Source organism: Hypomesus transpacificus, chromosome 12 (assembly GCF_021917145.1).
Source record: "Hypomesus transpacificus isolate Combined female chromosome 12, fHypTra1, whole genome shotgun sequence".
Lineage (NCBI taxonomy): Eukaryota > Metazoa > Chordata > Actinopteri > Osmeriformes > Osmeridae > Hypomesus > Hypomesus transpacificus.
In genome coordinates this window covers 5559934-5573259 of record NC_061071.1, presented here as the reverse complement: position 1 = coordinate 5573259, position 13326 = coordinate 5559934, and the positions used below count along the sequence as shown (strand labels likewise).

Here is a 13326-nt window from a genome sequence, read left to right as displayed (position 1 = left end):
ACCCTGTTTAAAAGGTGGTATTACGAGGGGTGCAAAACCCGGCCGCAAAAAAACGAATTGAGAAGGAGAGAACACAACCTAACACCCTTTGTCATTCCCCTTTTCCGTACCCTTTCCCAGAGAGTACATGTCCAATGAACTGTCAGCATATCAATGACGAGTCACGTACTGGAAGGAATTGGAGAGAGGAAAATCATATGAAGCTAAGCAAGATAAGAATGTGTGGAGAATGGAGATGGCATGTGGAGGCGAAAGGTTAGCCTTTGAGGATGTACCATTGTCTTTTAAGTCACCTGTGTGGCAACATTTTGGATTTAGTGTTGACTACAATAGCGATGGAGCCAAGGTCGTCAAAAAAAATCCTCTGAAATAATGTTGATACAATCATATTTGATCAAATCTCAGGATGTAAGCTGCCAATGTTATTCATGCAGAGAAAATACAGATAGTACACTGAAATGGTAATGTTTTTTTCTTCCCCCTAATGTGCTTAACAAACCGAACCGAAACTGAAACCGTGACCCATAAATCGCAATACAAACCGAACCGTGGGCTAGTTGAATTGTTGCACCCCTAGCACAGTGGCAGTTCTAGGCAGATTTGACTGGGGGGCCCAAGGGGGGCCAGTGTTTAATAAGAGGGGCACATTAAAAAACGGAAACAAATTATACTTAAACATTAAATACTTGAATTTTGCTTCACATTAAAATCATACAAACGGCTCTGGCTCCCCCTCTTCCCGCTCCTCAGCTATCTCAATACCTTAATATGTTTCTCTCACTTTATTATTTGCTGGGGCAGAAAAGGCTTAAAACGTAAAAAAGTATTATTCAGTCAGCTCAGGGGGGGCCATGTGGGGGCCAGGGACATTTTTACAGGGGCACTGGCCCCTGTAGGCCCCCGTGTAGAACCGCCGCTGCCCCAGCACCAATATTGGAAAGCAGATCTTGAATGGTGAAGCCCTTTTCTGCCATGACTTCATCACCAGGTTCGAGGAGGTCTAAGATGTGAGACTGGTGATCTCCGCATCAGAAATTGTTCCGATGTAGAGGGAAGAGATGAAGGTCACTGCACCGCATGGAGCAACTCCAATAAGGCCTTTCAATGTAGTGGTGCTCTTGTAATTGGAGAAGGTCTCTGAGTGCAGGGTCAGAGAAGCTGGGCTCTCACAGCGAATTTCAGTGCAGTCAAGGATCATAGTGAGTTTTGGACTGTACAACCTATCTTTTTCGGAACTCTCCTCAGGTCACTGTCGCCTAGGTGTTACCGCCACCGCTGGTTGGAGAATGTATTGCATTTTATGTATATCTTACGTTGAACTTTGGTTTTAGCTCAACTTAGTCAAAAGTGTTTAACATCGCGAAAATTAGCATTATGGCGAACATTATGTGTGGCAAACATTATCACAAAATATGATGTTAATCACATTTTGATAACAAATCAAATAAAAAATCTAATATCCTTTAAATTCATATGCATTTCCAGAGGGATTTCATGTTAAGCTGGATTTCTGCTGGGGACCACTCCAATGGGTTAGTTCTCTAATCTTCATAATGGGTTTCATTCAGCGCTCTTTCATGCAGGGGCCGGGACCTGATAAGTGTTTCAGGGCAGGATAGGAGCAACTAGAGCAGGCTTCCTGAATAGAGAAAGCAACCTTGGTTTTACTGGAGGAACTGGACATCATGTTTATGCCCCTGGAGGAGCGGCCAGGCGGGAGGCTGCTGGTGGAGAGAGGTCATGGGGCGATGCCGTTGAAGAACGACAGCGACTCTGAGGAAGGGGAGCTGTGACGCTCACGCTGGCATTACTGTAAGTGTTAGCAATATGGGTTATTATAGAAGTGTGAGACGGAGCAGTATGGGGGAGGCGGTGTGAGGAGTAGGTGGATGTTGAGATGACACTGCTATGTTGTTACATTTCTTCATAGTCTCGAGTTGATAGTCATGTGAAACTTAGTATGGGGGAGGTGGGGCTTTCCAAGGGTATAGTTGTGGATGTTAAGACCTTGTTTTACACAACCTTCAACTGGCTCTTCACAACATTCACCTACCCCTCACACCCCTGCCCCATTTTGTGCCTTCTGACAGCTCTGTAAAAACCTAAACAGCTAACACTTAATAACAGTTAATTACACTACAGGAGTGCCCTTGTACAACATTGTTGCTATTTGAGTTGCTTTTTCATGACATGTTAGTAATGTGACTTGTCGTAAAATGTGTTGCAAAAGATAAAACTGTGAGGTGTTCTACAGGGTTGGGCAATCAGGGGAACTGAGTAGATGGTGGGGAGATACAGAGATAAGCTGAGAGGAAGAGAGACAGATAATTAACAAGCCTTGGTCCCGCCTCTCACAACTGTATAACTGTTTTTGCTTGTGTCTGTGTGTGTTGTGTATATGTGTTGAGTGTTGAAGCCAGAAAATGTGTTCATTTGTAGGCTGAAAAGAATTATTCCATACATTGCACAATGTATTTTTGCTGACTTTTCCACCATAACAAGAATGTGTCATTGGTGACATTTACGCATGTGTCTCTGAGTGTTTGACTGTGTGGTATGATGACACCGGAAGAGAGTGTAAGGGGAGACATTCTTCACGTAAACATTCCACATTCCTCCTCTTCCTCATCGGCAGGAATGGTAAGCTGCTGTGTAAGCAGGGGCCTAGAAAGCTGCTGGCTCAGATAGGCCTCACAGAGCCACTGTTGTCTTGACCAAATCGCTTCTGTTTTACATTTTCCAGTCCCGGTGCTTGTTCTACTGTGCTACTAAGTATGGCATTGCCTGCATTTAAATATTGACAAATGTTTTACATAATATATTTGTGTATTGTGTATATTATGGCAACCAAGGGGCACAGCTAGGCCCGCACAGCACCACTCAAAAGCACGGTTTGTGATTTGCCAAAGCAGGCGTTTATTACCATAAACAACCACAAAAATACAAAAACAAAATATAGCTGCAGGCAGCCATGGCGGGTTCCTCCTCAACATTGCAAACTTTTGCTAAATTGACATGATACGGACATAATAAATATCCTTTGGTCTCTTCTCTAATTGGTCCTTGATACAATCTAATCTAAAATCTGATATTTTCGGCCCATTCTGCACAGTTTTTGGGGACTTTTCACATCAGCGCCCATTTCCCAGTTCCTCTATTCTGTACTACTACCCTTTGACTTTGAAACTTTCATGTGGGCCCATACTATAGCAGTTACAGATATACAACACAGATGAGAGTCACAAGAGTTAATTAAAGATAATGGTAGTGGGAGGGTGTTGCACTTTTCTGCTTCTCTTTTTCGCCACTCCTATGAAACATTTCTGGGCACCACTGCTTTGGCCTGTTAGTGCCTGCAATGCTGGGAAGAATTGCAGGCACATCTCTCCTTTTTCTGGCTGGGTCAGCATGGCCTGTCACTTCTGAGAAATGACACTGGCCCTTGGGGTTACTCTTAACTCTTAAGTTCTAGCTTTCTGATCGGTTACAGCCTTTAGCTATCTGAAACCCCCCTTGTTCACTGCCCAAAAGCCTTGTTTACTGTCTAGCGAGCCTTTGTTATGCAATTCTCACTCATAACAGCTGCACTAGTTGAGATATGCACGCACCTACATCTTGCGACTGCCAGACCAGCATCCCACCAGCCCTCAACACCCATACCGGTTTGAGCCTTTTGTTATGGTGTAATTCATACTGTGTAGGCTTAGATTCTCCTTCTTGGGCCCGAGTACCCCGATGATCACCACCCTGCCCAATAATCAAGAAACCACCACAAAACCATGAGATGTCTGTACCAAATATAGGCCTACATGTGGACACATGTATATGCCTGTAACATGTATCAATATATGAATGTTTGATTGAATGTGCAATTCAATAAAGTTACAGCAGCTTTTTTTTATAGTAAACATATGTACAGCCCCATCACAAGAACAACAAGGAAGTGCGAGCAAAGCTGTTTGACCTGTGACCAACCGGTCCAGAAAGTATTCCCAACGATTCACTTTTAGTTTAGTTACAGCCTCAATTTTACACACAATAACCTACCGTAAATTGACAAAGAAAAAATTAGTATAAAAGTTTAATATTAATAGATTTGCAAAAATTAAGAACTAAAGCACAATGACACAAGTATTCATGAACTCATAAGTGAGCCTTTGTTCAATACTTTGTTTACATTTACATTTAGCAGATGCTCTTATCCAGAGCAACTTATAGTTGATACAGGGACATTCCCCCGAGGCAAGTAGGGTGAAGTGCCTTGCCCAAGGACACATCGCCATTTAGTACGGCCGGGAATCAAACTGGCAACCCTCAGATTACTAGCCCGATTCCCTAACCGCTCAGCCACCTGGCCGCCTCACTTTGTTAAAGCCCCTTGACAGCAATTACAGCCTCAAGTCTTTTTGAGTATGATGCTACAAGCTTGTCACACCATTTTTCTGGGCAGTTTTTCCTATTCTTTGCAGGACCTCAAGCTCCATCAGGTTGGATGGGGAGCGTCGGTGCACAGCTTTTTTAAGATCTCTTCTCAGATTTTTAAATCAGGATCAACACTGGGTTCTGGCTGCCACTCAAGGACGTTCACAGAGTTGTCCCCGAAGCCACTCCTGTCTTAGCTGTGTGCTTAGGGTCTTTGTCTGGGTGGAATGGGAACATTTGCCCCAGTTTGAGATCCAGAGCGCTCTGGAGCAGGTTTTTATCAAGGATGTCTTTGTACATTACTGCATTCATCTTTCCCTCCATCCTGACTAGTTTCCCAGTCCCTGACGCAGAAAAACATCCCACAGCATGATGCTGCCACCACCACCATGTTTTACTGTAGGGAAACCAGGCACCTCGAGACTTGATGCTTGGCATTCAGGCCAAAGAGTTATATATTTGTTTCATCAGACCAGAGAATTTTGTTTCCTTCAGAGTCCTTCAGGTGCTTTCTGGCAAACTCCCGGCGGGCTGTCATGTGCTTCCGTCTGGTTACTCACCAAGCAGGCCTGATGGTGGAATGCTGCGGAGATGGCTGTCCTTCTGGAAGGTTGTCCTTTCTTCACAGAGCAATGCTGGAGCTATGTCTGGGAGCTCTCTGGGAGTCAGATGGCTGAGCGGTGAGGGAGTTGGGCTAGTAATCAGAAGGTTGCCGAATCGATTCCCCGCTGTGCAAAATGACGTTGTGTCCTTGGGCAAGGCACTTCACCCTACTTGCCTCGGGGGGAATGTCCCTGTACTCACTGTAAGTCGCTCTGGATAAGAGCGTCTGCTAAATGTAAATGTCAGTGACCATCGGGTTCTTGATCACCTCCCTGACTCAGGTCCTTATCCCCCGATCACTCAATTTGGCCAGGCAGCCAACTCTAGGAAGAGTCCTGGTGGTTTCAAACTTCTTCCATTTACGGAAGATGGAGGCCACTGTACTTCAATGCCGCAGACATTTTTCTGTACCCTTCCCCAGATCTGTGCCTCAATATAATCCTGTCTCGGAGGTCGAAAGACAATTCCTTGGACTTGGTTTGGGCTGTGAAATGCACTGTCAACGATGGGACCTTATATAGACAGGTGTGTGCCTTTCCAAATCATGTCAAATCAACTGAAATTGCTACAGGTGGACTCCAATTAAGTTGTAGAAACATCTCAAGCATGATCAATGGAAACAGGATGAGCCTGAGCTCAATTTAGAGTGTAATGGTAAAGGAGGTGCAGGGGCATAGCCACATGGTGGTCAGGGGGGGCCACGGCCACCATGGGTCAGAGAATGGCCACCCTGCCGGCCCCCCCCCCCCCCCCCCAACCTCACAAAAAAAAAAAAACCTGAACAGAAACAGTAAAGCTTAAATAAATGCATTTGTATTTTTTTTATAAAGTCGTCTTATATTGTCATTTGTCACTTACGCCAGTGGTTCCCAATCCTGGTCCTCGGGACCCCCTGTCCTGCATGTTTTAAGAGTTTCCATCCTCAAACACACCTGATTCAAATTAATGGGTTGTTATCAGGCCCATTTATTTGAATCAGGTGTGTTGGAGCAGGGAAATATCTAAAACATGCAGGGCAGGGGGTCCCGAGGACCAGGATTGAGAACCACTGACTTACGCTACAAGCCCCATATTCGCAACATGTTGGGCCACGCCCCTATCAACAGCACAAGACACAAACCAACGTACCTGCATTCTGACAGCGCTTCGATGGAGACTAGCAGCTAACCACTGGGTACCGTTAAAAACTGCTGCTTTGAGTGATGCAGTGTGTGAGTTTTAAAATAGTTGTTTTTGACAATCAAGTGCCACCCTAAATAAAAGACTGGCCAGAGCTGCCCCCCCCCCCCCCCCTAAAAAATGTCCTGGCTACGCCCCTGAGGACGTGAATACTTATGTACATATGATTTTTTCGTTTTTTACTTTTAATAGTTTTTCAAAAAAAACAAAAACATTTTCACATTATAATTATGGGGTATTGTGTGTCGAATTTTCAATTTTGGAATATGGCTCTAACGTAACGTGGAAAAAGTGAAGCACTGTGAATACGTTTTGGATGCACTGTAATGCTGATGCACTGTAATGCTGGGTACGTACAAAAATATTTTTACAATATTTTAAGATTGTCAAACATGAGGGGAAGAAAATCCTACATCACAATGACTCTTACTTAGGAGACTTCTTGCTCTTGTTGGTTAGCTGTAATTGATTTAAAACTCTGTACTCGCTGTGAAATATGCTTACTGTTGCTTGCTTTTTCTACAGGTACACTCCTGCACCCTTTTTTGAGATTCATGTTGTTGAATTGTAGTTTTTTAACTACATGCTCTTATGGTTCTTCCCTTTGGCACTTATTTTTGGCTTTTCACAATGTATGCTTCATGTTTGTCTACCCGCAATGTTTGGGGATATCTCGGTGTTATGATCAGTGACAGGGGCGAATCTAGGTTCCCACTTTTGGGGGGGCTAAGCCCCGAGATAAAACCTATTATTTTTCCTGTGACCCAGCAAAACTAGGGGGGTCTGGGGGCATGTTCTCCCAGAAGGAATTTTTGAAAATATCCTTTTAAATAGTGTCCTCTAGTGGGTTTTAAGAAGAGAAATTATTATTTTTTTATTTAAAATATGAAATATTTTAAATATAATATAATATTTTTTTCTTAAGAATTTGGGGGGGCTAATGAAACTTTTGGAGGGGCCCAGGGCTCTAGGTTGTGCACATCAGTATTTCTGATCGTAAATGTTTGTGATCAGGGTGGCTCCGAAGTTCTTCCAAGCAAGTTCGGTCACTCTTAACACCAAGGGAGAATCTAATAAAATAATCTGTAGATAATTGGGACATTAGCTATAATTGTTGGGACTTTACTTAGGATTGTCAGAAGGGGAAAATCTGTCCAAAATCAGACCACTTATCTTGTGGTGTGTACCCAGCATAAGTAAAATGTCTCCTTCTCTTCATCTGTAATGTACATGTTGTATTGAGAGTAGTGCTATGTGTGTTCTGGTTTTTCACAGTCTAGTATTTCGTTTCTATGTCTGTGTTCTGACTGTCATTTGGTTGTATTGATTTCACCTGTTAATCGTTAACGTGCCTATTTAAATCGGGCCCTTTGGTTGTTTCATTGTGAGGTATTGCTTGTGTTAGTGATGTACGGTGCCTACAGATATTTGAATATTTAGATTCTGTATCGACTTTTGCCTTTTATCTTTGACTTTGAATATTGCATAGCCCTTTGGATTCATTTTTGCCTTGTGGATTACCGACCTGTTTCTGTTCGACTACAATTCTTGCCTTGTCCTTGTGGGAAAAATAAAATACATCACTGTGTACTCTGCGCATGGGTCCTCTTCCCTCTCTGGGACCTACCTGGGATCGTGACAAGTGCATGCATAATTGTGAATACATGAATAGCCTACAGTATATTTCATAGAGAAGATGTGCAATTTCCCTTTTTTCAGGCTGTGGTGTGTTTTGTATGACACATTCAAAGCACAACACCATAAAAGGCTCTCTTTAAAAGGAAATCTACAACAGAGTGGTTGTCCATTAAATCAGCCTCCTCTTTCTGCATTTCATTTCGGCATCAGACACTTTCGTTGAACAAGGTAAGCGCCTGTCTCAAAACGAATTAGCATGGGGTGACGTTAAATGACATCCAAGATCCATGAGATGGTTAATTCTAGTGTGTTTTTTTACAGAAAAGAGAGCACCATGACCACAGAGATAGGCCTACATGTGAACGAAACAATAACATTGTACCATAATTATTCGGAAGAACCTCCAGTTCCTATATCAAGACCTAGATGTCCTGAGTTGGGTTGCATGATACTTGTCATGGTCAATGTGCTTATCTTCGTGCTTGGGTTCTGTGGCAACACCACAGTTATCTGGATCGCTGGTTTCAAAATGAAGAAGACTGTAAGCACCATCTGCTACCTCAGCCTTGCCATCTCCGACCTCGTCTTCTGTTCCTTTTTACCCTTCAACATCGTCACCATGATATACAAGACGTGGTTTTTTGGACTTTTCCTGTGCAAGTTCAGCTCTTTTGCGATGTTCGTGAACATGTACAGCAGCATCTTCCTCCTGGTCCTCATCAGTGTCGACCGCTGTGTGGTGGTTGCATTCCCAGTGTGGAGTCTGAACCATCGCACACCCAAACGGGCGAATATAGCAGTGTTCCTAGTCTGGGTCATGTCTGCTATCCTCAGCATACCCTTTCTTATTGCTCGAGATGTAGTCCTTTCACCAACAGAACAGGTCTTAAAATGTGTTGTAATGTACAGCTACACGCCCATTGTTGTGAGTCTTTTTGTCGTTGGATTTGTGTTACCAATAGTTATAATCAGCCTGTGTTATTCAGTTATTTTCATCAAACTACAGACCAATCGCGCAGCCACGTCCTCAAAGCCCTTCAAAGTTATGACGGCCCTCATCGCCACATTCTTTCTAAGCTGGCTGCCCTACCGTGTTTTTACTCTGATTGAACTCAAGTTTAAATTACATATTGTTCAGCAAGGGTTGGCGATTTCTGGGGTGCTAGCCTGTGTCAACAGTTGCCTGAACCCATTTATCTACGCTTTCATGGGAAGAGACTTCAAGGACAAGTTCTGGAAAATTTTCTCTAGGATTGAAAATGCTTTCGATGACGAGGGGACAACCGGAACCTCTAAAAGAACCTCTACGCAGGCGGTTCAAAGATGTCTTATAAATGTCTGATTCACTTCACTTCGGACTAATAAAGAAAAACTATGAAATGAATGATTTCTGGTGTAGTATTTTAGAGCTCTTCTCATATAACTTAAGTACATTTCACTGCTAGAATGGTTAACAGCAAGAATTAATCAAATTAAATCTAAAACAACTAAGGCATTAAATTCATTGCACTGATGTTTCGATATTACAGTAATTTAAATATAGGGATAAATACTGTGGCTCTGCCCACCCCCTTTATCTCGTCAAACTTTGGTTTTGTCTACAGGTCCTTCTAAAAAAATTAGCATATTGTGATAAAGTTCATTATTTTCCATAATGTAATGATAAAAATTAAACTTTCATATATTTTAGATTCATTGCACACCAACTGAAATATTTCAGGTCTTTTATTGTTTTAATACTGATGATTTTGGCATACAGCTCATGAAAACCCCAAATTCCTATCTCAAAAAATTAGCATATCATGAAAAGGGTCTCTAAACGAGCTATTAACCTAATCATCTGAATCAACTAATTAACTCTAAACACCTGCAAAAGATTCCTGAGGCTTTTAAAAACTCCCAGCCTGTTTCATTACTCAAAACCGCAATCATGGGTAAGACTGCCGACCTGACTGCTGTCCAGAAGGCCATCATTGACACCCTCAAGCAAGAGGGTAAGACACAGAAAGAAATTTCTGAACAAATAGGCTGTTCCCAGAGTGCTGTATCAAGGCACCTCAGTGGGAAGTCTGTGGGAAGGAAAAAGTGTGGCAAAAAACGCTGCACAACGAGAAGAGGTGACCGGACCCTGAGGAAGATTGTGGAGCCATGTCAGCTGCTGGTGTTGGTCCACTGTGTTTTATCAAGGGCAGGGTCAATGCAGCTAGCTATCAGGAGATTTTGGAGCACTTCATGCTTCCATCTGCTGAAAAGCTTTATGGAGATGAAGATTTCATTTTTTCAGCACGACCTGGCACCTGCTCACAGTGCCAAAACCACTGGTAAATGGTTTACTGACCATGGTATTACTGTGCTCAATTGGCCTGCCAACTCTCCTGACCTGAACCCCATAGAGAATCTGTGGGATATTGTGAAGAGAAAGTTGAGAGACGCAAGACCCAACACTCTGGCTGAGCTTAAGGCCGCTATCGAAGCATCCTGGACCTCCATAACACCTCAGCAGTGCCACAGGCTGATTGCCTCCATGCCACGCCGCATTGAAGCAGTCATTTCTGCAAAAGGATTCCCGACCAAGTATTGAGTGCATAACTGAACATAATTATTTGAAGGTTGACTTTTTTTGTATTAAAAACACTTCTTTTATTGGTCGGATGAAATATGCTAATTTTTTGAGATAGGAATTTGGGGTTTTTATGAGCTGTATGCCAAAATCATCAGTATTAAAACAATAAAAGACCTGAAATATTTCAGTTGGTGTGCAATGAATCTAAAATATATGAAAGTTTAATTTTTATCATTACATTATGGAAAATAATGAACTTTATCACAATATGCTAATTTTTTGAGAAGGACCTGTATAGTTATATTGTCATGTCATGTTATGCTGACTGCTTTAAAATAAACAATCACAAAAGTATTACGGAGCCCTTTGATTCAAAGCGGAAGTACAGAAGATATTGAGTTTACACATTTCACACAAGTTTCTTGTGAGACAGATTTTATGTGTGATAAACATTTCAACCCAAAATAGAACATGTTTAGGATGTTTATTTGAATAATGGGGCTGGTTGCACGCCGAGCCCAATAGGGTCCAACTGCAGCCGCAGTTGGAAAGTAAGCCACAATAATATAATTCACAGCGAGTACAAGTAGTTCAATCAATTACAACTAAAGTACAAGAGCAACAAGTCCCTCAATAAGTCTCATTGTGTTCCTGGAGGAAATAAACTAACATCTGATCCAACAAATCTTTCCTAAGTACCGTTGCACTCCCGGAAATCATATATTATCCTTTGTACAATAAACAATCACGTCACTGGTCTCCTGATTCCAATTAAACTGCTTGTGTTGTGCATCTAACAGCTAGAGTCAAATGGAGTCAGATGGCTGAGCGGTGAGGGAGTCGGGCTAGTAATCAGAAGGTTGCCGGATCGATTCCCCGCCCCACCAAAAAGACGTTGTGTGGCAAGGCACTTCACCATACTTGCCTCAGGGAATGTCCCTGTACTTACTGGATAAGAGCGTCTGCTAAATGTAAAATGTAAATGAAATTGTTGTTAACTGATCAGTGGTTTAAGGACAGACCTCTTAATTTCCCAATAAGCAATGGGACATCTTCAACTACCTTTCAGCACTCACCTCAGCAACAGAGCTGTCTCCACTGCACCAGCATGCTGCCCTGCTTTTGACTCACTCTCAATCTCAACCACCCAGGCTATATCAGGAAATATGGAGATGCATTGAATGTTATCAGCATTTCAAATTCACAATTGGTATAGGTTTAGTAGCCTAATAATTATGTAGGTTACATAAAAAATGTTCATCTCCCTAAAGCGTGACCGGACAGTTCAGAAATTGTCAAATGTGTGTTCAAACCTGTAGTCTTTTTCACAGATCACATCCTTAGGATGTAAGCTTTCAGAAAATACATGGTTTAGGTGGTTGAATCAGTTTTCCTAAATGGCACACAAGTATCAGCCATATACTCCATTTACCAATACCGAATTATTATTATTATGTAATTTATTATGCATGGGCAGCATTCTAATATGGATAGAAGGACGTGTCTCTTGTCTCATTAGATAACATCCTGAGGGTAAGCTTTCAGATAATATATGGTTGGTTGAATAAGTTTTGCCTTCATGTTACAGACTAACATGTAAAAATGAAAATTACGAGTTGAGCAACCTTGTTTAATTTGGAAGACTATTCTGAAATAAAGGTTTTTCTTCTTTTTTTCAGTCGTTAGAAAAACTAGCATGTTAGCTAAATGTAACTCCAGATTAGCTCATGGTTGTTATGGCAATAAAAAAAAATACCAGCAATATCTTTTTTAGCTACTTTGAAAAAACATCCTTGTCATCTCTTTTTGCCAGAAACAGACGCCTAGGTCTGAACACGGCCAAATGCACAACACATTTCAGACCCAGATTAAGGAATCAATGCTGTTCCACTTGTAATGGGTAAATAAAGTATGGTATTGCCTAGTGCTAGATGTAGGTAAAAAGCTTGCTTATCTAGCTAGCTATATCTTTGTGACTTAACAAATGCTATTATAGTCAGAGAATGCCTCATAAGGGTGCTTTGGCCACTGAAGGGATAACTTGGGCAACTGACTTACTTTCCTCTTCCTCAAAAAAACTTTATGTTCATCTTGTAGATGTCTGAAGTGCTAGCTACAAGCGCAATAAGTCGATCAAAGAGTATGGGAGTTGAATCTTCGTGCGTGATGCTGTTTGTCTAGAAAACGCGGAGTGGATTTCTATTGCTATGGGTGTTCTCCCTACTGATAAAGTGGAACGGATTTGATTGTGAAGCAATGGAAAGATCGCTTTACTAATAGACCAGTCATGCACTAATATTTTGATCGAAAATGTGGGGGGGGTCCAAACTACTCTTAAGTGAGGGGGACGTGACGCCCCCCAAATTACATTGCAGCGACGCCCATGCTTGACAAACCTGTGTTACAGCTAATCATTCAGTGGAATATCCTCCACCCCATTTTAGACACATCGACAGTCCATTACAAAATAGCATTTATTAACATGTACATACAGCCAACATTTATATTAAAAAAAAGCGTTTACAATAGCTATAAAAAGTCCTCTAAAGGCTAGTTTCCCATCGAGCAAGTCACGCTCCCGATGGTCTTAATCTGGTGATCTGCAAAACTCTGCCCATGGCGCTGTGGATTTCCAGAGCCGTGATGATTCTTCTCCGGTTGAACAAAGACAAGCGGGCCGCTTCGGAGGCCACCGGCTGCAGCACAACTGGTCGCGGGCGACAGGACCAGTTGACCAGGATGTCAATCCCGGTAGACCGAACGACTGCTGCGCCCTGTGAGGAAGAAGCAAATGTGATAAATGAAGGCTGTTTTATTAGGCCTTAATCCGGAAGACAAACACGTTTCACACAAAAGCAGCATGACACAACCAGTGTAGGCCTACTTGCGCTTAAACTTCACTAACCTCTTTTTGAGATCTG

General features: G+C 42.3%; 1 protein-coding gene across 1 annotated transcript; it reads left to right on the top strand.

The window, feature by feature from the left end:
• Positions 1–1685: 1685 nt before the first annotated feature.
• On the top strand, positions 1686–13185 carry LOC124474896 (formyl peptide receptor-related sequence 4-like). The gene is made up of 4 exons (XM_047031355.1): positions 1686–1789; positions 7986–8070; positions 8279–9157; positions 13042–13185. The coding sequence occupies exons 1-4, from the start codon at positions 1686–1688 to the stop codon at positions 13183–13185; spliced, it is 1212 nt and encodes a 403-aa protein (XP_046887311.1).
• The last annotated feature ends 141 nt before the right edge of the window (positions 13186–13326 follow it).

Excerpts from the sequence above, each read along its gene's own strand:
- LOC124474896 (XM_047031355.1), top strand. The coding sequence starts at position 1,686 with ATGTTTATGCCCCTGGAGGAGCGGCCAGGCGGGAGGCTGCTGGTGGAG. Across the intron at positions 1,790-7,985 it reads GACTCTGAGGAAGGGGAGCT|GAAATCTACAACAGAGTGGT; the intron begins GTGACGCTCACG and ends TCTCTTTAAAAG. Across the intron at positions 9,158-13,041 it reads AAAGAACCTCTACGCAGGCG|AGCCGTGATGATTCTTCTCC; the intron begins GTTCAAAGATGT and ends GTGGATTTCCAG.